This window comes from Colletotrichum truncatum (assembly GCF_014235925.2).
Source record: "Colletotrichum truncatum strain CMES1059 chromosome Unknown Contig_0009, whole genome shotgun sequence".
In the NCBI taxonomy this organism is placed as follows: domain Eukaryota; kingdom Fungi; phylum Ascomycota; class Sordariomycetes; order Glomerellales; family Glomerellaceae; genus Colletotrichum; species Colletotrichum truncatum.
This window is the reverse complement of record NW_027222406.1, coordinates 1,544,015-1,566,960: the sequence shown is the minus strand read 5'-3', so window position 1 is coordinate 1,566,960 and position 22,946 is coordinate 1,544,015. Positions and strand designations below refer to the sequence as shown.

General features: G+C 53.2%; 6 protein-coding genes across 6 annotated transcripts; 2 read left to right on the top strand and 4 right to left on the bottom strand.

Moving 5' to 3' along the window:
• Positions 1-6,878: 6,878 nt before the first annotated feature.
• Positions 6,879-8,432, bottom strand: CTRU02_212944 (major facilitator superfamily transporter; the record flags this gene model as incomplete). Its single annotated transcript, XM_036721510.1, has 2 exons — positions 6,879-8,127; positions 8,176-8,432. 2 exons carry the CDS (start codon positions 8,430-8,432, stop codon positions 6,879-6,881), a joined length of 1,506 nt encoding a protein of 501 aa, XP_036586679.1.
• Positions 8,433-9,168: 736 nt separating this feature from the next.
• Positions 9,169-10,240, bottom strand: CTRU02_212943 (uncharacterized protein; the record flags this gene model as incomplete). The annotated part of the gene is made up of 2 exons (XM_036721509.1): positions 9,169-9,661; positions 9,714-10,240. 2 exons carry the CDS (start codon positions 10,238-10,240, stop codon positions 9,169-9,171), a joined length of 1,020 nt encoding a protein of 339 aa, XP_036586678.1.
• Positions 10,241-10,801: 561 nt separating this feature from the next.
• Positions 10,802-11,997, top strand: CTRU02_212942 (uncharacterized protein; the record flags this gene model as incomplete). The annotated part of the gene is made up of 2 exons (XM_036721508.1): positions 10,802-11,189; positions 11,267-11,997. The coding sequence occupies 2 exons, from the start codon at positions 10,802-10,804 to the stop codon at positions 11,995-11,997; spliced, it is 1,119 nt and encodes a 372-aa protein (XP_036586677.1).
• Positions 11,998-12,103: 106 nt separating this feature from the next.
• On the bottom strand, positions 12,104-15,485 carry CTRU02_212941 (glycosyl hydrolase family 35; the record flags this gene model as incomplete). The annotated part of the gene is made up of 9 exons (XM_036721507.1): positions 12,104-14,012; positions 14,059-14,095; positions 14,143-14,257; positions 14,311-14,688; positions 14,759-14,911; positions 14,959-15,100; positions 15,155-15,198; positions 15,245-15,293; positions 15,349-15,485. 9 exons carry the CDS (start codon positions 15,483-15,485, stop codon positions 12,104-12,106), a joined length of 2,964 nt encoding a protein of 987 aa, XP_036586676.1.
• Positions 15,486-16,577: 1,092 nt separating this feature from the next.
• CTRU02_212940 (uncharacterized protein) lies at positions 16,578-16,901 on the top strand (the record flags this gene model as incomplete). Its single annotated transcript, XM_036721506.1, has 1 exon — positions 16,578-16,901. The coding sequence occupies one exon, from the start codon at positions 16,578-16,580 to the stop codon at positions 16,899-16,901; it is 324 nt and encodes a 107-aa protein (XP_036586675.1).
• Positions 16,902-19,741: 2,840 nt separating this feature from the next.
• On the bottom strand, positions 19,742-19,918 carry CTRU02_212939 (uncharacterized protein; the record flags this gene model as incomplete). Its single annotated transcript, XM_036721505.1, has 1 exon — positions 19,742-19,918. The coding sequence occupies one exon, from the start codon at positions 19,916-19,918 to the stop codon at positions 19,742-19,744; it is 177 nt and encodes a 58-aa protein (XP_036586674.1).
• Between the last annotated feature and the right edge of the window lie 3,028 nt (positions 19,919-22,946).

Sequence of the window (22,946 nt, the reverse complement as noted above, 5' to 3'; positions counted from 1 at the left end):
CCGTTTGCCGTCGCCGGACCGACGCACGAAAAAGGGGACACTTAATTAGCTCGTGGGGACGGATATGTGCATCAAATTCCCCGTTGACGAGGGTCTTCGCCCTGCCCGGATTCGAACTGGCTACACAGTGGGTCAGGATGGGGCCCAATAGAGCCGACCAAATTCGTATGGCGCGACAGAGGCTCTTCCGGTCTCGATTTGTACGGCATGCTAATATCCATCGCAGTCAACCGCACGCAGCATTCGTTGGCGCTGTTGTGATTTGCTTTCTTTTTGGAGATATATCTTTGTTCACCTTGTTCTGAAGACCGCGCAGTAGTATCATCTCTGGCGTTCGTTACAAAGAGGCAAACATTGGGTCTGACCCCGTATTGGGTGTTGAATCTAACCAGGGAGTCCCTCCTTTAAGCTCTATTATAACCAGAACAGGGGCAGAACCCTCCATCAACCTCAGACTTTGCTTCCAGCCGATGCCTTGATATGTATGCATATAGGAATAGTTTTCCTTGCAGCAAAGGGAGGGCGATCCCTGTGCTCCGAGCCAAATCACCAACGGGGGCCAAATGGGAAATTTGTCCCACAAGGAGAGAATATTGGCCACCGCCGGATCTTCGAGCTAAGACGCAACGGGGCCCTTGAGGATCCCGTATTGCTGGCACCGTCTGCCTTTGTGTGGTCGCAAGCTTTACCACTAGATCAGGGTCGGGTTGATGGAGTGCTCGCTAGACCAGGCATCGCAGCTCACGTCATGGGCCTTTCTCACCAATAGCCACGGATTCTGATGACGGGCAGCAGAAGCACCAGTGGCCCTGCCCACCATCTGGTCCAAGCTCGAAATGATGCGCGCCCATCATGTCAATCGTCAGGCGGTGTTTACCACCTCAGCCCATGAGGAGTAGTGTACATGTTCGCAACAATATCAAGATTCGGCTATAGTTCGAACCAAGAGTGGTTACAATACGGACACCAATCCCGATGCAGCGAATTCGACCGATCAGGACTTGGGTAGTCATATCTGATGGTGACATGCTTTCTTTTTTTTGTTCTCATTTTTTTTCAGTGACTGACTGACTGACTGACTGACGGTGAGAGTGGGTCTTATTCCCAGTTGTGCCAGCTATCCGGACAACTCTCGGCTGTCCTGACCTGACACCACATGAGCGCATCGGAATCCTTCTACCAAACCGGGCCCCCAGTCCTTCCTGCATACATAGTAGCGGCCGGATGTGCCGTCTGGCTGAAGGTATCCGCACAAGAACAACACTTATGCAAACGCAGTCATCGCGACGTCAGGGCGTACATGAGAGACCCTCTGGCCCGCCCACTGACAGCCGACTCTGCAGCTTGATGATGCACATGGAGCATCACGATGGAAATCTTGCCGGGCGTAACAGGCACTTGTCGTCGAAACAAGAAGGTATGTACTACACCACATATTGTCAAACAAGGTTGCCACCCCAAGTGTGAGCGGGTGGCCGCGTATCTGGCTTCTCACGAAGGATTGAAGACTTCCCCAGCCATTTCCGACGCTGTGGTTGCTGAGTCTAGCAATGATCTACATGGGTTGGATCTCGAGTTAGCCGACAATCTCCAATATTATCCTTCTCGCCACGTGCAGCTTAGTTGGAACATCCCGTTCTGTTCGCGCAGCCACAAAGACTTGGGGTAGGATCGGCCATCTATCGTCAATGCTCACCGACACGGGAAACGGCGGTTAGCGGTTCAAGCCGTGGAGGAGGAACATGTAGTCTAGTTAGCAGCTCCCTGGTTGTCGGCGTATTGGGGGTTGCACTGTGCCACTTCCTTTGGACCATGCCTGAATGGAGAGCAGCCTCGGTGCCGACGATGGTGTGTGTTGAACCCTTTCGGAGTATTGTAGCATTACGGCAATGCACTCTTTGCCGTACAACGTCGCATTGGCGAGGAAAGAATGCGATCCAAGACGGCACCGAAGTGAGGAGCTTCAGCGACGAGGTGTCCATGAGCAAAATGTCGGTGAACAATCCGCATCAAGACAAGTCTTCGCCCGTTGCGGCGACCTGCGTGCCCTCTGACCTTCACATTCATCAGCGACGGGCAGAGCGTCGGCAGTGCACGATTTCTTCAGAAATGGTCATTCAGAGTTTCCTGACCAGCCCTGTCGAATGGCTACGAGGAACAGATGATGGGAAAAATGGAACCTGGGTGACCATGTCTCGGGAACAAGCCAAGACATATCTGTGTCTCACCATTCCACGGCTCGTCTCCGCGCTGCAAGCCCCGAACATGCTTCGCGAATACTGCTCGACCTTTTGAGCAAATCAGACTCTCGGGTCGGGTTGAATTCGCTCTTGCCGTCCACATCAGACGGCCCAGACTGCGGCGGCGCTAGGTCTCGAAGAAATTCCACGCACATTATCTCGTGCGAATCTCCATCGTGCCGGGTTTTCCTTACAATCGACGCCAAAAATAGGCTTTAGCAGTTTAGCAGAAACCAAGCCTTCCTAATCCCAACGCTGAGAAGGGTATTCTGCTTGGTTTCTTAGTCCAATCTGCACACGCGTGCCGGCGCGCAGGCTGGACAGGTGCCTATGGCCGGCCACATTAGCCAAGTGAGGACCTCCTAGGCTTGGGTGAGGCCTCTTCGTCAGTCGTACCAAGTAAGGTAAAAGACGGCGCCTGTGGCTAATCGAATAGTATAGGCGCCATCCCGCTTGTAGGCGTTTGACGTGGCTATTGCCAATCTGCCAGACTTGCATGGTAATCAAACCCGCGTCGTTCTTGCATTTCTGCTTCATCCCGTCTTCGACGAGGCTTGCATTTGCGACGACGATCCTCATCAATAATACACGCCAAACGGCTCGGGGCTTCGACACATGCGGTTCTAGAAGAGAACATCTTGCCAACCAGTGCTGTCAGCTTTGGGGCCGATGCCCTCCTCTTGCGCCGGCTCGCAACCTGCGTTTGCTTTAGGACTAGTGAACATGGGGGGTTCCCTCGTGCACACCATGTCATCGAGTCAGGCCTTGTGCAGATGTCCTCCGAACAGGCGTCGATCAAACTGAAAATAGGGAGTTCCCAATGCTACAGGTCGGATCCGATAAGGCTCAGCCCGTAGAACCTCCTAGACGACAGACGCGAGTTGGGACGAAGTGAACAGCACTAACTGCTCACCGGGTTTCCGGCCAAGCTTTGTCGGATGATCCGAGTCACAAGCTTCCCACCACAAATTATACACATAATGATGGCAATGTCTAATATAACCCGCGCCGAAAGATGTGCTTGCGTGCGTGAATGGGCTGACGCGGACTCTTCGCTCCAGTCGGAAGATACCTTGATGCCGCTTCAGTCTCAGATCAGAGCATAGCATGAACTTCGGCCGGCACTCAACGGAGCGCCAACCACAGTACAGCTGTCACACATTCATAGGCCACTTGCCTTTACCACCTGATGATACTCGACAGGTTGGCCTTCCCCTCAACCGAGAGATTGGGTTTGTCAAATCGTATCCGCTGGCAATATAGGTAAATCACAATAAAGCGCGGAGGAGTCTCAACTTCCAAGTTTGAGAATGTCCGTGGAAACATGCAGTCTTAAGCTAGGGTCCATGCAAGCCCAGCATTGGATCTTGATCTCGTCCCACAGATGGAGTGTTTCATACTATTTTTCAAACATCCCTAAGACGACCTTGGCCTTGAGACAGAAATCCCACCACTCGATCCAATCCCAAGCCCGGCTGCTGACCGAAGTTTTGCCTTGACACGCTTCCGTTGGTCCATGGCGATCCCATCCTCAATTAGGGCGCCGCCGAGGGCGGGGGGGTTGCGAGTCGCCTGCGACCGATTAAGGACTGCCTTTTCATCTTGCGCATTTTGGAGATTTGTTGCGTCAGAGCAGTCGATCTCGGGATCAGACGATGTGCTGATCAGGTAACTCTATTCGCACAGACGGCCACTTCTGGACGGTCGAGCAGCCGTGGGACCGTTCTGTCAAACTTGTCAAAATCTAATAACTCACGGACGTAAACGGCCGTAAGTGGCGATGGGTTCCTATCAAAGCTACCGAGTTCCCATTCCTACATGAGACGGATACAAGTACTGATTTGTTCGAGACGTCTGTGCTACTGGGCGTCCAGGGAGAGACAGGCTGGAGACGATGTTACCACACCGTCTGCACGAGCGAAAAAAAAAAAAAGAGGTGAAGAACCACGGTCGGCGATCAACTCCGAAAGGACTGGGATGGGGTATATCAAACGTCTTAAGCTGGATTGTGTCCCACCGGCGAGAGGGTTCCTGTTGCAACGACTCTCCGCCTTGCCGCAGCGACGGTCCCCACCACATTGACACCGTGACCGGGTTTGCTTCAACGAATCGCTGAATCACGGCCAAGGCCCAAACAAAGCCTTTTATGTGCATGCCAGGTCGTCAGGTGTGCTCTCTTCGTGGCGTCTAGTTGGCCGTCGGCTCGCGGCTCTCCCCCAGGCTGGAACCCGGACGAAGAAACTCTCAAAACGGGGAAGGGGGAGAAGTGACTCTACACCTGAGGGAAAGCGCGCTTGGCTCGTATGACGGGGAACACGTAGGGCGCTGTTTTTCTTGGTTTCTGGCTGGGGGGAGGGGAGCGTTGTTTCAAGCCCACTCTGTATGCTCCGCTCTGGGAGTCATGTCAGCGGTGGTGCTGCTTGCTGTGGTTGCGGTTCGTGCTTCTGCTGCTGCTGCTGCATCCAACACGGCATGACTCCGGTCGTGGTTCGGTAGGCGAGGCGAGCGAGCGTGCGTATTAGTTGACGGAGCGGGCCCTAACCGCGACGGGGGGGGGGCCTAACGAATGTTTCGGTGGGGACCGCGATATCGTGTGGGCCAATGAGGTGTTGTCGTTTTGACGCATTTCGCGAGCTTCATTTGCGACAAATGTGGCCGCCTTAACAATTACTAATGGCCCTATGGCGCAACGGTAGCGCGTTCGACTCCAGTTCAGGAGCATCATCGAAAGGTTATCCGTTCAAATCGGGTTGGGGTCAGTAAGCGCGTCTTCGAGACGCTGAGCTTTTGATCTTTTTGTTATTGTGTCTGGTTTGGCGGTTATGCAGATGGTCCAACTTCAACGATTCTTTTTGTATGTCTGGAACAGCCAGATGGGCCTGTCTACAATCTGTTTCATTTCACGATGCTGTCAGTTGAGTGAGGGCAAAGATTGTCCAGCGTTGCCGCCTTGTTGTTTGCTGTGCAGGAGCTGTTGACCAGCTCGCTTTGGGTCGTGCCTTTTGCTCGCGCTCATGCGGTATGACCATATTCATCTATAATGCCATGATGTTGGAATCACTCAAATACGACACACCCAATGACACAACAGAACTATAAATGGGAGAGGCAGTTACTCTGCGGCTCAATGATTTTGGGGTTGGAATGTTTACTCGTGTGCACTTGTACAGTCCAGTCCGGTCCAGAAGTTTCATCTGAAGCAGTTCGAGCTTGGATTAGATTAATTGCAACGAGAAATTGATGTAAAGGAAAACACGAATATGAAGGGCCTCATTGAATTCAACCTATCCATCTAGGCTACTCCTAGGGACGTTCTGCACAGATAACGACAGAATCCATCTTGTGTGGAACTAACACGTAGCACACAACCTTGATGGTACAGCATGAACCAATCCGCTCATGTTTACTCACCTTGCCGTTTGCTGCGTAACACGGAGGAAACACATGTGCGAACAACGGCGGGCCGTGCAAAGGGCGTACAGTGAGTGCAGAGAGGCGGGATGAACGAAGACGCCGAACGAAAGGGGGGAGGGGCCTGGGAAAAGAGGAGGCCCGAAATGACTCTCCGGACTCTGTTTGTTGTGATTTTTTTTGTTCTCGTCGGACTGGCCGGTGCTCTGGGTATTTTCCAAGCAGCACCGACGTTTACCGTAATAGCACGCAGGGCTTGGGCTTGAGACTAAAGGGGCCAAGGGGCCCTCGGGCTCGCGCCATCGTGTGATGTTTAGCGGGGGGGGGGGTTTTGGCCGGTAGATTCGCTAGTTCGTCTCAAGGTGGGCTGTGCGGGTATATGCTAACGGCGGCGATCGACTTCGTGCTGAACATGTGTGTGTGTGTGTGTGTGTATATATACTTTTTATGGTCATCTTGTCGTCGGCAGATGATAGTTGTGGGGGTTTTCAAAACGTCGCGGGATATGTAATCGCACCGGAGCATCTGACGCTAGCATCGCTTTGGTTCGGCGAGTCTGCTAGACGACGAATTAGTCTGCAGTTGGGGACTGTGATTCGATTCGATGATCTTTGGATAGGTTGTGATGGTGTCAGAGGACTAATCGAGGGTTGCTGACAGGTGTTTGGTTTTAGAAGAATGCGTTGGAGAAGCCTGGGTCCTCTTGAGGTGGTGGTTGTATGATTCAGGGATGAACAGCTCCTGGCTTTAGTATCATGGTAAGAGCATGCGGTAGAAAGCTCTCGGCGGAGTTGGGTCTAGTATATATCAAAAAGTACTCACGAGCGACGAGGCTTGGACTGTATCCAGCCAGCAAAGGAGATGCTATGTGGCACTTGCCATCATAACTTCAAAATACCAATTACATGCTGCTTCCACTTTCCTCCGAATCATGATGAGCATTCTCTTCACCACGAGACGACGGGTAAAGATCAGGCTTGACCAATTTTTTGGACTCTCAAGGAACATGTTTTGTTATTTGGGTATATATCTCTTGTGGCTTCACTTCCCACATGTATTGTCTTTGGTGTCTTGTGTCCTCCCCGACACACCCATCACCTGATTTTCGGTGTCCGTTAGCATTATTGACAAAATATTACGAATTTCAGATGGAATCCCCCTATTTTTCAATTTTCCTCCCATTATCCAATACCAAATCTACCTATGTTTTGACGAACCTGAGCCTCATTACACCTCCGCTTGCTTCTCATCACCCGGCACCTGCTCGTCTGCAGCATCCTCCCATTGCTGCTTTGCCTTTCGATCCCTTCTCACCAAAAACCAAATAGCCCCCGTGATGAAGAACTGCACCACCATCGTGGCCACTACACTCCGGAAGCCGCGCCGGAAGTATGGCGCCTCAACGGCTGGGAACTGCAGTAGCTGAGCCCAGGCAACGATTGCCTGTCCGATGGCGTTCATAGATGCCGTGACAATGGCACGCTCCTCGGCGTCGCCCGCCATCGTAACTGTCGCCCAGGCCATAGTCAGCGACGGGATCGCACCCTCGAAGCCGTTCAGCATGAAAGCTGCCAAACGGCCCCCTTCACCGACGTTCCAGGCGACCAGCATGATGACGCCGATCAACGAGGGGACCGTTGCGCCCACGGACAAGCCAGCAAACCAGCCGGTGCGGTCAGCGAGCGCGCCAGCGGCAAACGCAGAGACAATGGAGATGGCTGTCGCAACTGTTGGCAGCGTGTTGATTCGCGTAACCGAGTACGTCTCGGGAAAAGCTTTCAGGTACAACGAAAAAGGGGATCCGCTGGGTTGAAGGTTCTCGTTCATGATAGTCCATTGCGCGACGAAAAGATACCAGTGCCAGCGAGTGAAGACCCTCTTGAAGATGTCCCGTGAGACCTTGAGCTGCGGCGGAGCTGTCCAACCCTCTAGACGCTTCTGCGCAAAGGCATGCAGGTGAGCGGGCAGCAGCCTGGGCCTCGAACGCGAGGGCACGTCCGGGAAGACGAAGAAGCCGATGAAGGCGATGGGGATGGTGATGATGGCGTCGACGATGAACAGCCAACGCCAGCCAGCGAGACCATGGACGTGGTGTAGGTTCGTGTAGGCAGCGGCCTGGAGGTAGCCGGCGAACATGGTGCCGAGGGGTGCAGCGATGTAGAATAGGGCCACGCGGCGGCCGATCTCCGAGGGCTTGTACCAGCTGCCGATGACGTAAATGATGCCCGTGAAAGACGATGATTCAAAGAGACCCGTGAAGAAGCGCATAGCATAGATAGTCTGGACATTCTGGGCCCACGCGAGACCAAATGTTGATAGACCCCAGCCGATCTCCAGGATGGGAAGGACAACGTTAATGGGATACCGGGTCAGGTAGTAGCAGGCGGGGATCATGGATGTGCAGTACGATGACCAGAAGACGATGGTCATGTAGTTGAGCTCGTTGCCGTTGAGGTTGAGGTCTTCTTTCATGCCGCTGTGTTGTGTCAGCTTCCGCAGACGTTGTCAGGAGTGAGAGTCATACCTGACGTAGGCATTGGTTAGAGAGGACTGGTCGAGATACTTGGTGAAGAAGCACAAGCAACCAAAGATGAGAATCAGCAGGTCTAAACGCAGCACGAGGGCCTTCTCATTGCTGGGTGTATCGCGTGAGTACCAGCGGAGAGCCGTCATGAAGCGAATCCAAGGACCTTCGTGAGACGACTCTGATCCTGGAGTCTCATCGCGGGCATCGACAGAACTGTCTGCCACAGCCGGCGACTTTTCTTGAAGCGTAGCCATTGAGAGAATCGCCTGGCAGTCTTCCTACATTCGTTGAGTCCTGAAACTTGAAAATAAATAGCCAGACCGGCCCCGAAGCATCGCAAGCATCGCTCTTATACCAATCACTTGGTCTGACTCGCCGTGGAGATCAAGAAAAAGCTCATCGGCGACCATATCGATAACGAATAGCGATTGATTCGCACAATCGGCAAGGAAGCTTGGTTCCCCCATTCGGCCAATATCCGCGGCGATGGTTGGGCAGCGCGATGGCGCAATGGCTGCCCACTATGATGGCAACATCGCACCCCATCTTATCCTGCCTATGAGCCATCGCCGTTGCGCAGCGTTTTTGGAGGCCCTGTCCTGGGCTGCAGGGTGGGCCGTGTTTAAAGCCTCTGAAGGACCCTGATATTCCAAGAGGCGCCACACAACCTGTGCTAAGCTTTGAGGTGCCGGGAGCCTAGGGGTTAGATCGCGAGTTAATTCTACAAACTGTCCAGCGATAACTGTAAGTGTGGTGGGGGTGTTTGCGGGTTGATGTGAATCACTGTGCACGTAGGACCTTGGATGTGATCTGGAAGTCCAGTAATGAATCAGCCTTTTATCATTAAAAGCAAACCGACTTTTTTTTGGCTGTTGCCTCGCTTGAGCCTCCCTCAAATCCAACTTTTGTAGTATTCATTGCCTTTCCATGTCAATTTCTTCAAATTCTCCGTCCCGCCCATTATAGCCCCCGATTTGTTCATTTTCACACCTAAACAAAGAACCCCTTGCGCGCCTTCACGGGTGTCCTGCCGCGTGCCAAAAGCGCCTTCTTCGCGTTGACTGAGTACTTCTGCGCCCTAGGCGTCATCCTCTCGTCCTCCTTCTTGGCAACCCGGAACACGGTAGTTCCCACAACTTCATCCTTGGGGCCACGGCTCTCCCGCGCAATCTGGGCCTCCACCGCACTCAGCTTGCGGACCTTGCGGGGCTTGCGCTCGTCATCGGCGCCTTCGCCGTCATCTTCGGAGTCGGAGTTGAGGAACTCAGCCGGCAGCTCGGCGGGAAGATCAAATTTGTCGAGTCTACGACGTCCGGGCTTCTCCGCCGCGGCCTGGGGCTTCTCCTCCTCCTCCTCCTTCTCCTCCTTATCCTTCTTGGCCTGCTCCTCAGCGGCCGCAGTCTCCTGGGCCTTGCGAACAGCAGCCTGTTCCTGGAGGCGGACGTTGCGCTCTTGACGCTTACGCTTCTGAGCGGCAGCTTGTCTGAGAGAGGGGTTAGCTATGAGACGCGGACCAAAAACTTTAAAGTACGTACTCTGCGATGGCCTTGGTGGCAGCTTGCGCGGACTTCTTCGCCTGAACAGCAGCCTTGGACGTAGAAACTGCCTCGGGGGCTTCATCAGAGTCTGAATCGTCCGCCTGCTCGGCAGCTGGGGCCTTCTTTTCCTCCGCGGGCGCAGCTGGCTCCTCCTCCTTCGTCGCCTCTTCATCCTTTGCGTCGTTTCCGGACTGTGGCGACGCCTCTGAATCGTCAATGACCTTGTCCTCCAACTCCGGCTCTGGCGCCGGCTGCTCGGGCCCTGTGATCACAGTCTGTCCCTGTAAATCGGTGCTCTTGGACGGGGTCGACTCTGCTCTCAATTCCACCGCGAGAGACGACTTCTTTTTTGATGACGGCCTGCTGCTCTCATCCTTCTTGGCGGATCCCTTCTTGGGAGTAGCTTTAGGTGTAGACTTGGGTGTGCCCTTGCCGTCCTTTCCTCGCACGGGTAGCTTCTTGGGTGTGGTGTTCTCCGCCGGAGACTCGACTCCTGAGCGTGTCATATTCCGTGTGGTGACCATTGTGAATATAAGACCGACGGGTCAAACTGCTTCCCGCTGGGCGCTGGGTGGCGAACCGCGATACGAGTGAAACTGCAAGCTGATCCGAATGAACTAAACCAATTTGAATCTTCTTCAAAGCTCTCCGACAACTTTAGGTGACCGAATTGACTGGTGAAGAATTGTTGATTGTGGTTGTTGATGAGTGAAGACTGAGCTGCTGGCGAGAGAAGAGTGCAGTCGCAACTTTTTTTTTTCGAGGTGGGGCTTATCGTTGAAGAATCATAACATGATTGGTCAATCTGCGGACCCACCTCACTCATCGTGAACTTCAGTCAAGCTTGCTCCAAGCTTCATCTCACCACGTTCACACTTGGGGGACCTCAATGTAAGTAGCCTAGATTATTCAATCCTGGATATCTCTTGGCGCCATTGCAATAATTAGGACTCACAGATCTCTGTAGATCTCTTTGAGCGGCTTCATTTTCTCTCTCCCTTTGGTCTCTCCTCGTTCTCGCGGCCCACTCAGCAAGTATCAATGGAACACTAAGAAGCCTATTCTCGTCCTAATCATCCTCGCATATGGTCTCGAGCGCCATGTTCCGGCTAGCAACTACTCCCGCCCGCCATGCGCGGCCATTGGTGGCCGGCGCTGTCCCACGGGTTCTGGCCGCCTTCGCCCCGATACCTCCAGCCTCTGCTGCCACGAGTAGGAGGACCATCAAGATGAAGCCCAGGGTCAAGTCCACACCAAACCTCCGCCCCGACCCGGATGCCAAGCATAAACGGAAAGAGACCATGACGAAAATTGTTCTCACCAAGCGTGCGTTGTCCGAGTTCCGGACCAGGCACAGGGAGCTGCAAATCCAGCATGTCACCGCCGAGGAGGCGTACAACATCTACAGCAAGTACCTGGACGCTCTCGCCAACAGCAAGAAGTCGCCATATTGGGAGGCGCAGTTTCTTTACGGTAAGTCTGCGTAGTTCTAACGCGACAAACATTCACAATGGATTGTATGAGAGGAGTTGCTGAGACCGCAGTGCCAGACACAAACGCCACGGCCGCTGCCCTCCACGAGACGGCCATCTTTGTCTGCACTTTTCCCAACATGGTGCAGGAGGAGTGGTATCTCTATTGCAACCTCCTTAACTCGGCCGCAGGTATGGGTTATGATGCGTCGGCCCTGAGTCTTGCTCGGATCCTCCTCAAATCAAAAGTATCAAAGAACAGCCCCTTTAGCTACTACAACCCGGCGTGGGCCAAGATGCGCGAGCGCTGCAGCGCCCTCATCAAGGCTGGCCGCGACGCCAACGCCATTGTTGTCGAGGGCCTTATACATCTGTACCGCAAGACCCGCGACGACGACCACCTGGCCATCGAGGCCTTCAAACGGGCCGAGGAGGTCGGCAGCGATGCCACGCACTTTGACTGGTTCGGGACATGCCTCGAGCAGATGGGCGAGACCCAGCTTCGCCTGGGTCAGAAAAAGGAGGCCACGAAGACCTTTACCAGGCTGGCGGGTGAGGACTACGCCAAGGGTTACTACCATCTAGCCCTTCTGAAACCCGAATCGGAGCACTACTTGTACTGGCTGACCAAGGCCGCGGTTTCGGGGATCCAGAGTGCGTTCGAGCCGTTGATGAATGAGCATTTGAGGCTGAGCGAGCTGTACGAAGATGAAGGCCAAAAGAAACTTGCAGAGCGTCACCGGAATGACGCTTTGGAGTGGGGCCGGCTTCACAAAGAGTGGCTGTCATTGAGGTCGAGGTCGACATAGATGCTTTGTACAGAATATCCTTGTATTATTATATGTACTTTACAATCAGCGAGCGGAGCAGAAAAGTCTCTCTAGCTCTCTCTGTCACACACACACATTATATTACTCAAGCATACTCCTGTCGATCCTCCCAGCCTGGCTGAAGGTAGCCCCAGTCGCGGTTGAACTTGAAGTCCGTCTGGTACTGCCCGTACTGAACCAGCTTCAGCCCGTCGAGCTTGGCGCCATCGTCCGTTTGCGCCCACAAGCTGACGGCCAGAGTGTTGCGGCCGCGGTTGTTGAGCACGCCCGGCGGCACGGGAAACCGCGTTTGCGGGCCGATGTGAGGGACGTACTTACCATACTGGTAGCCGTTAATCCAGAACATGACGCGCGCCGGCGTGCCCTTGGGCGCGGAGAACTCGAGCCCGAGCGGCGCGTCGAGGTCGGAGTCGATGTTGAGTGTGAACGTAGTGGTATAGAAGCGAATGCCCGCCTTGGAAAGACCCTCGAGCGGGGACTCTGCCGTCCACGATGATCCGGATGGGGTGAAACCCGGAAGATGCCAGCCGAGTCTCTCTGGGTGAAGGCCGCCCTCGTTCATGGGTCCGCGGACAGGATCGATATTGGCCTCGCCGCCGGCTGCGCCAGTAAGCTTCCACTGCTTGAAACCCGTCGATGTGCGAGTGGTGCCAGGCTGTAGTTGCGCGCCGAGGATGCCGCGCGGGTTGTTGATGCCCTGCGCTGTCGAAGTCTGGTCGTGTCCGTGGTAGTCGACAACAACAGTTAGGACATTGTTAGACGCGCGCAGTGCAGAGCTCGGGAGGGCAAGGGATTTATTGGTCGTCGTCGCCGAGGCCGATCCGACGTCTCCGCCGATGAACTGCCCATTGATCCAGGCTGACCAGCCGAATGCCAACCCACCCGAGGCAGTGATGTTGACGGATGTGGAGTTGGCACCGTCGAAGTAGCCGCGGTAGATCTTGGCGCCTGGGTGAAAGCCATAGTCGGAGCTGTAGAGCACCGGCAGGGTAATTGGAGCGTACGGGTTCAGTGTTGTTGTCTTGTTGCAGACCACCCAACGTGAGTCGTCATAATCGGGGGCCGCCTCGGGGAGCGCGTCGGCGGAGCGCCAGTTCTTGAGCTCAGGGAGGGCAATGGTGCGGTCCTCAGCGCCCGGAATCTGGGCGGTAAAGGAGCCGTAGGAAGTCTTCGTAGCGGGTAGGCGCTTTCCGTTCCAGTCGATAGTTTCGATAGGCTTGTCGCCAACGTAGGCCTCAAGAGTTGTAGCCCGGTCATTGTCGCCGGAGATGTGAAGCACGCCGTGGGAAATGCTGGCGCTGCGGACCAGGTAGGGACCGAGAACGAAGAGTTGCTCGTTGGGCTTGACAGTCGGGTTGGAGGTGGTCGGCGGGGCCCAGAAGCGCCAGGCAGTCTTCTGCTCTAGGAAATAAACAAGGACACCGTTGGAGAATTTGACCGCCGTCGAGCCGGAAGCTTGCTTCCAGGTAAAAGCTGCGTGGTCGCCGTTCTTGGTCGCCTTGACTTCAGAGTCGCCAAAGACTTCAAATGTTACGTCGGTCTCATCCTTGAAAGCGAACTCTCCCGTCTGGCCCTCTTGCAGATAAAAGACGAGCACCTCCTCCTTATCGAAGACGCCGTAGGTGGCAATATCAGCGGAGGCGTAGAGCAGAGTGTGTTTGTCAAGAGCATAGTCCGAGACAAGAATCTTGCTCTGACGACCGTTTAGCACCACGCCGGGAACGGTTACCGAACCGGCAGTCGTGTTGAGGGTGACATCAAATTGGATAGGAGTCTGGGAACGAGTGTTGTTTTGCTGCACAACAGTGAAGCCGGCTTGGGTGTCTGGGTTTCGGAGGACCCAGGTGAAGGCGTTTGAGGACGAAAGCTGGTAGCCCGTACCATTTCCAACCATCTCGACTTTCAAGAGCCCGCTGGAAACTCTGGTGAAGAGTCCGATGAGCTTCGTCTGGTAGAGCTTGGTCCACTGCTCACGAGTCTCTCGAAGAGGAGCACTGGTTCGTGTTAGCGGCTTCACGACGGAGAAATCGGCGTTCCTACCTGTAATCGTAACTTGTGTAGACCACCGGAGCAGCGCCTATCTATCGTTAGCTGAGCCTACCCAAGAGCCGGCATATCACTCACTATGGCCCCAGTTTGTTCCTCCGTAGCTCAGGTAGACGTTGAGCAAGGTGATGCGCTGGCCGATGTTGTTTTTGTAGTAGACGTCCGGGAAGGCTGGGTCATGCTCAGAAGCGCACTGCAGAAATTTGTTAGCTAGCCCTCTTGGGACTTTCATGTGCTCCAACATACCGCATCATAGAAGGTCTCACTTCCCCAGTTCGAGAACCACCCTCCTTCAAACTCAGGCAAGTAGCTTGGCTGTGTCCACGCGACGCTCTGGAACCATTGGTAGTACGTCCTAACAACGTTGAATCCAGTTCCCGGGTTCGTGCAAGACAAACCGCCAGGGTAGCTGTCGAGGCCGTAGATGTTGACAGCGCCGCCGACGTTGTTGTAGTCGGTCGACCAAGAGCGTCCACGGAAGCCCTTTTCGTTGTGAGTCAGGGGCACGACGACACCAGCTTCGTGGAATGCCTTCTTAAGCTGCTCCATGTATATGACCAATGTGTTTTCGGCATTGTAAGCGGTCTGGGTGTTCTCGTTTTCGACTTGGTTTAGAATGACAGGCTACCCGGATTGTAAAAGTCAGCATCACACACGAAACCGTACCTCTGAGAACGAATGAAAGACAACTTACTCCGCCGTTCGTGATTTGGTTGGCGGCAATGATCTTGGCGACCTTGTTGATGTATGGTAGCCAACCCTTGTAATACCGCTCATCCGAGGATCTAAGTTTGCCGAAGCGGCCGTCGGCGCCCCATAGCGCGAGGCCACCGCCGTTGGTTTCGGCCTGTGATGATTAGCACATGTCAATTGGAGAAGGAAGGTGCTTCATACATTGCAATACGGTCCAGCTCTTGCGATGACGTACAAGCCGGCCTCCTTGCAGTAGTCAAGCAGGCGTTGGATGTTCTTGCCGGCGGTTTCGAAGTCGAAGACGCCCTCGGAGGCGGAGTGGTAGGACCAGAAGAAGTAGATGCTATTGAAACCAATCAGTTTTGTGGCCAGAGATAAAGAGAAGTGGTTGACTTACCTCACAGCGTTGAAACCATTGGCCTTGAACTTTTGGAGCACATCCTAGAGGGTGTTAACAGGTGAACTCGGGGATAAGAGGGTGACATACAGGCCACAACTCGGGGACGGGCAGTCTCGCGTAATGGAACTCGGCTGAGCTGTCATCTATAGTTAGTACGAGATCAATGCCAATCAATATTTAGAAGCACTAACTAGATGTATACTCTCGTATGGTTGACCAGAAGACTGTACTGGTCCCACGACACAACATCGGTGAGGCCATTGTCAGTGGCAACAGCCCCAGAGACAAGTAGCCAAACCAAGGCCGTGACAGCCCTGAAGAAACGCATTTCGATGGATAATGATGCGAACTCGGCAGGTTCAAGTCGCAGCAGCTCCCGCAAGTCAGAAAGACGATCTGCGTCGCTGGAGCAGATGCTTCATTGCGAATGGAACGCTAGATCTAATATCTTAAAAGGAGCCGCAAGCCGATCACACAAACACACAGCTTCTGCCCACGTACATATATCGCGGGAAATGAGACCGAGTGCAACACCGCAAGAGTTGCCTGCCCATACGGCGGGCCGTTCGTCATTCCAGCAATCAGCTCACGGCTAATATAAGCTTTCCTTGCGGGGTATCCCAGTCTTTCGTTATATTACGGTGCGTGACGAGACCAGACACGAGGCGGACCGCTCTTTGGCTAAAGCAGGGCAACATTTCTTCCGCTGGCCCATGCTGAATTGATCAAAATATCGCAGGCGGCAATAGGGAAGACGCAGGTTGTGTTGCTAGTTTTGGAGCATTACATAAAGTCTCGGCGTTATAGTGACCGAAGAAGCGTGATGTTGCGGCCAAATTGCGGGGTTAAACCTCTGATCAGCCGGAGATCATAGGGGCGAAGCGACCATCTCCTTCCGTACCTGGACGCCAAAGTATGCGTGCCTGTCAGATTGCGAGGAAAGGGCGAGAAGACAAGCTTTTCTGCGAACAGCTTGATTGCTCTCTGCCGTTTTTGCCGTCCAGGCCAAGATGCATGTGACGTGCTTCTGGGTTAGCTTGGTGCAACGGCCCGCGTTGATGTTTTTATAAGAGGGCCAACGAATCCCGATGGCATTCGGATAACACATCGCATCCATATTGCCAATTGAATTGGAGTCCATACATGCATATCATCAGCTTTAATTGATCTACGTATACACAAAGAATGTGTGATCATGGTCTAGAACCTTCATCGAGCCCGACTACCAAGTTTGGTCTTGGACTGTATATGGAGGGAAGTACATACTGCCCGCTCCAGACGCCTCCGACATATCCGAATTGACCGCATACGCAACGTAAGGTAGATGTGGCATTGTAGCTCTACATGGTATCGATTCTACAGATGGCAAAATACATGATCCGAAGCATTGTAGTACCGGGGGGCAAGAATTTCTCAGGAAATGCGTCAATCTTTCGCCCGAGTTCACGAAGACTCCTTTCGCCAATGTAGCATGATGTGCATTCATCCATCCATCACATCACCCGCCTTAAACTGTGAAGTTCGATCTACGTTTGCTAAAGTTTGTCTGGAGAATCATAATATGACGCGACGTTCATTGCCACAGCGATACCATGAACTTTTGCCGCAGAATCACCAGTATTGCTTCAGTGAAATGCATATACTCAACTCTCGCAGTACCGGAGAAGTCCATTTGCACCGCGTACACCGCCTTGACCGGACCGAAATCCAAAAACGACCTCAACGTCAACATCCTCTTCATTGAGCTGCTAGCGTAATCCTATAACAAAATGCTGATGCAAGTTTGAGGACCATGCTTGAAACACCTGCATTGGCCTTGAAAGAAAGTTGTGATTGTAAAAGTAATCGTCGAAAGTGGAAGATGTCGAAAGTGGAAGATGACCTCTGGATAACGTCTGAAGCTGTCGAGCTCATCACTAACGATGGCATATCGTATGTCTCCTCGGCTCAGTCAAACAGCGCCTCCATTGTCCGCCTGTGGCCTCACCTTAAGCCATATGGAGATTTGGCAAGCCCCAGTTTTCTTGACTAGAATCACCCATCTTGATACTCAAGGCATCTGGAGATAGCTTACGAACAACCTCAGGATTGCTTCTAAAAAAAAAAAAAAAAAAAAAAAAAAAAAAACTTAAAAAAAAAAAACTTTAATTCAGACCATCCCCAAACAAGGGCCGTTGGCATCGTGGCGCTCTCTACGACGCGGATGAACTTTTCACTCACATCCATAGAAACCGGGCGACTAGCCCTTGTAGTTCCGCATCTACCACATTTGGCCGACTTGACCAAATTCAACGCCTGCATTGAGCCCCAAAGTCCGCATTGAACTGGTTAGCACTCGCCAAACAGCCCTGGCTAACCCAAGCGTCCTTGAAACCTGGTTGATGTTGCTGGTGAATCGATAGTGCTAAAGCTTCAACAGCCCCTGAGAAAGGGTTACATCCTGCACCAGCCATCTTTACCCAAGAGAATTTTTGGTGCAAAGATACTTTTCGGGGAGGGGCGGAACATGGACCACGACCGGGGTAGGCGAAATACAAGGGAGACGAAATGCGAACGGAAGCGAAATGCTACAGAAAAAGGGTGCATTACACCCCTTTTCGAGCGATGATGGCATCCGGCAGATGGCCCCCTCTAATCAAATCTTAATATCGGTGCTTGGAAGCTGTTGATGCTGGAGCTTGGGCGGCTTTTCAAAAGCCCTGTCAACAACCCCCCCCCCCCCCCCCCCCCCCCAGATTCTCAGCCGACCCTAGGATGTCGCGTGGAAGTCGGAGAATAACTTCACAAACCCATGCGGAAATTGTGCAACAAAGCAGCAGCAAAGCAGGCCAACGGGCGAAAGTCGGCGACTTTCCCTGCAACGTCGTGTAGGTGCAACGTCGGCCTCGAGTCGCTGGCCAAGAGCGGGCATGACCGGTGAGGCGTCGGAATCGGAGGCCTGCACCAACGAGGAGGAATATGGGCGAGGCCAGGGCGCTGAGCCCAGGCATATCACCCTTCCGGCAGATGTTAGTGGGCGATGTCGGTTGTGGTGGATGACGAGTTGATCTTGCTGGCTAGTATCGTGCTATGGCTGAGCAGATGCAGATAGAGAGAGGCACAGGCAAACAAACAAACACATCCTGGCGCTGGCGCACCGACAATGGTCGTCGCTTTCGTCAAAGCCACCGTGAGGATCTATCCGACGGCTCTGCAGGTTGCCGTGTGCAATGGCTAACATGGGATGGGGACGCCCCCAGCTGTCTCGAACGATCTGCAGCATACTGTCGAAAACCTTTGGGCCAATGACGGCTGCACAGGCGACATCGTAACCTGGACATAAGGACATTTGCTACCATTGAGAAGCGGTGGGGATACAAAACTGTCATCCTGCCTCACATGATGGTTCTAGGTAGACGAATGAGATCATGGGAACAGGCTCGGCCGGTTTGTGGCGGCGTCTAGAAGCCATCGCGCTTCGAGACCACATGCGGGAGCTATTTTGATATCGTAGGAAACGGAGAAAAAAAAAAAAAAAAAAGGCCGCTCACGAGACCTGGATAAAGGTGAAACGGACGTTGAGAGGCGGCCGAAGTGATCAAGAGGAGGCAGAGCTTTCACGTATTGTGGGCGTGTTGCCTGCCACGATGTCGTTTCAGCTGTTCCTGAAAGGACAAGACAACGATGGCATTGACTGTTGACAAGCATTCGTGAAGTTGTGACGCTCGTTCGTTCTGAGCGCGGATGGCTCTTGGGCTAACCAGACTTTGGTCGTTGGAGGGGGCGCCGGGCGTTTCTTCCAAATTTGGCAACATTTGGGCCCTACCATGCTAGTACACAATGTCAAGATAGGCAATGGGCACTCGTCGAACAGGAAAATGGAGAGGCGGGTTGACGGGATAAATTTTTTTTTGTTTCAACCCATCAAACATGTGTGCGGGCTGGCACGTTGCGAGTGGATCTGGAGAGAGAGACAAAGAGAGGGGAGAAGGAGGAGTTCGCAGCACAAATTTCAAAAGACAACGGGCGAAAAAAGGCTTACCGTCTGCACCGACGGCTGCACTAATTAGCTTCTCATCGTCGGTGCTGTGGCCATGGCGGGGATACCCTCACCAAAACCCCAGAGTAACACCGAGTCAGTTATCGCAGAGAAAACTCAGTCTGTTCTTGAGATCCCGTTCGTTCATCTCTTTGAGCAAACACCGAACCGCCCTCTGGTTCGTGCAGATGGGGGGGGGGGGGGGGGGCACCCTCCCCTCTTCTGGCAGCGGGTGTTTTTCAAGCAAGATCCCAGCGAGGACAGCAAATGGGAAGCAATGGGAGCAACCTAGTTTTGAGGATGGGGCCAGCGGTTCTTTTCGCCAAACTTGCTTCTCCCGAGTCTGTCGCTGCTGCAAAGGAGTTAGACCTCTGAGTCAAGCTCCGCAGCGGGTGGGATCTGAGATAGTGTGTATGAGTCTTTTCTTCCTCCGTCCTTGTCATTCTGGGGCGCGCGTGGGAAACACAAAAAAAAAAATGGAATGGGCAGAAAAAAAAAGACTCAAAATGACAAAGCAACGTGAGTCTGCAGATACATTCAACGTACTATGTACTAATGCAGATGGTTCACCCCACACAAGGTGCATCAGCATGAGCCCTAAACGCAGGAACAGGCACATTTTCAGTACAGGCTCCGGCATTCTTCGTCCGATTAGATATGCGACGAATGAGAAGCGATGGATTTGCTCGATCCATGGGGCACGGAAGAGCGAATGGTCGCCTCAGCATCGCATCACAGCACATTGGACCAGGGTGGTGATAGGCCGGGTACGTACTCCGCACCTCTTTGCCGGATGTCGTGTCGGGTATCTTACTCATACTATTGCTAAGTACTCTCTGTACGACGTGTGGCAGACGACAGAGTGACAGACACCCGGAGCGTACGGGCGTACTAAACATACACTCTGCAGGCAACATTGATTGCGAAATTGTGCCTCCCAGCACATTACATCTGCTTTCTGCATATATTCAGCACTAACAATGTCAGTGAAAAGGCGCAGCTCCGACCCTCCGTCGCAACAGGGACCCTGATTCCGTAAGGTGCCTGACAATCACGAAAGGTCTTGCATCAGATACTCATCCATTCCTGTCAGCCCGATGACCCGCATGTCCCCAGGCCTGTCTCAGCTTTATTCAGCTTCCCAGACACCCCTCAGAGACGATAGCCAACGGGAGAGGTGAGGGTCAAAGCATCTGATTGGAAAGTGTAAGAGAAGAAGGAAGTACGTGTAGAACATGTGGAAATGCGCCCCAAGCCGCCCCTCTCCCTCTTTCAAGGCGTTGGATGGCGCTGGCTGGCGCTGGCTGGCTGGCTGGAGATGTGGGCGATGGACCAGGCTACTGGGAACCGATCATCGAACAGAGCGATGGCCGGCTTGACGGGTGAGAGAGCCTGGGAGAAAGCCAAGTCTTGCAAGTCAGGGCTAGATTCAATTCCAGATCCATTCCTTTCGTCATCAGCGGCGGTCCTTCCAAGGCTTAGGAGTTCCAGCCCTCTGGCCGTGGATCTAATTCCCGCAAGCCCCGTCGAAGTCCGCCGGGTCTTTGGTGGTCCTCTACTGTTCGTAATCCGTTGTCTGCTGCTCGTGGTGCCTTGTCTTGCCCTGCCCTGCCCTGTTTGTGGCCCTGTCTTCGCTTAGCCGGGGAACTGGGCCTGGGTTGCACTCCTGTTAGAACCCAACTGAGGGGTGAAGGAGAAAAGTTTACCAAAGGAGGGGGGAGTGAATGATAGACAGCCAGGGCAGTGTCTTGCAAAGTGGCGCTGTGGAGAGACACGGAGACGAAAAGTTGTCACTCATCAGGGCCATCGAGCGAGATTTACAGTGGAGAGCAAGGAAATCAAAAGTCGGCGAATCACAGCGATGGTATCCTAACAGTGGATAGCTTCCTGCCTAGAAAGATGAGAGCAGGGGCCCATGACTGGCGGAGGCGCAAGCGGGAAGGAGACCTCATCTCTAGTAGCAAGAAAAAAAGACGTTGAAGGGCTTTTCCCAGGAAGGGGGGCTGCCAGGATTAGGTGGCTCCTGTAGCATCTGCCTTTGTTTCAAGCCCTTTCGTCGCCCTTTCATCAGAGCCTCCCTTGTACCATTTCGCAGTCTATACTTCTCCTATTCTTATTGTACACTGTCCACTGAATGGATGTTGTGCTCTTAAATGCGTACGAGTTCGGCGTTGCAGGATCCCACCTGGCAACAGACGCGGAGAAAAGGGAGACGTTAGACGAAGAGAGACCTGGGAGCCTGGGAGCCAGGGAGGGAGGGGGTGAATCTCATCTTGGAATAAATTCGCTCTGATAGTGCTCTGGCGTCATCCCGCTGTGTCTCCGTCCCTCCCCTCCCTTCCCCCCCCCAGCAAGGTAATCCCGAGAATAGAACAGGATAACATGAGACATTTTACATTTGCATTTGCGTTTTATTGCAATGTCCGCAGCCAACCAGTGATTTGGACACCTTTGGGGAGGGATTTTTTTTTTTTTTGGTCTGTAGGTAATACCTACCTTACCTTATTACTTTAATACTACTCCGTACTATGTATGTCGATAGGACAGGGTATGGCAATCAAAAGTACTTTTCAAGCCCATTTCTTGAGAAAAGGTACTTCTCCCATTGCTCCTGCCCCCATTGCACATCTCTATGTAACTAAATTTCTATCATTTCTACACCCATGAAAAAATTTCCTTCCATAGATCGACTTCCCTGTCGCTTTCCAATCCTTCGGTTTTTTTTTTTTCTCTTCTATCCTGTTCGACCAATTTTCTTCTGCCCTTTCGGTCTTCTCACGAGGTTACAGTATCCAGTTCTGTAACTAGGCTTCCGGAAGTTTACTCCCACACACTACGTAGTACGCAATTCTCGACAAAGATTTCTTGGCCCTTTGGGGGCCGAGTCATTCCTTGCCGGCCGGGTCGTATTCGCTGGATACCCGCTCGTTTACTGAGTCTGACAAGCCAGGCAGGCTGGAGGATTCCAGAAGTAATCGACAACCAGACAATGACATTTGTGCGGACCTTTTTCTGCACAGCTCGGCCCAGCTCAGGGCATCTATATCCCATGTTTATCTGACCGTCTGCGTCAAGCTTATGCATTTGCGCCCCGAGCGCAGCCGGGGAAGCGGCACAAAAGCCTCTTGTTATGCAAACTTCCCCTCCTCCAGAACATGGACTATCCATGTGAGCGGCAACAGGTCCCAACCAACTTTTGCCGTCAGCGGTAGACATGCAGGCCCCCCCCTTCTTCTAAGGCCTCAGGTCTTTCTCAACTGCGTAGCCCCCTTTGCCCCTCTCTCCCCTCAGGTGCGGCAGAGGAGGTTCTCCACTAAGGTGCGCCGGGCACGGAGGCGGGAAGGAGGGAACACCCCCTCTCTCAAAACCTGAGAGCATTGGCTTTTCTCATCTGGCGCCTCCGCTCTTTTTATTTCGGCATACTAATTGCCATGGAAACAAGTGGAGGATTGTGAAATTCCTGCCAAGAGCCACTGTCTTCTTGTTTACGACAGGCGATTCAGCGCCAAACCGACGATGTCATGTCTTCCGAAGCCTCCGACATGTCTTGATGCCATCGTCGACTGTGCATGGCAGCCATTGAGTGCAAATAACAAGTTGTCAGCTTTTGTCTGGTTGAGTCGGTCACTTTCTGGCCGTAGCTAACCGACAGGGATCCGCGTCATGTCTCACCCAAAAACAACAACATGCAAAAGGGACACTGCGCATCCCATTGCTAGCCCCGTCGATCAGCAATCAACCTCTCTTCTGGGATGAACACAAAGAGGCACA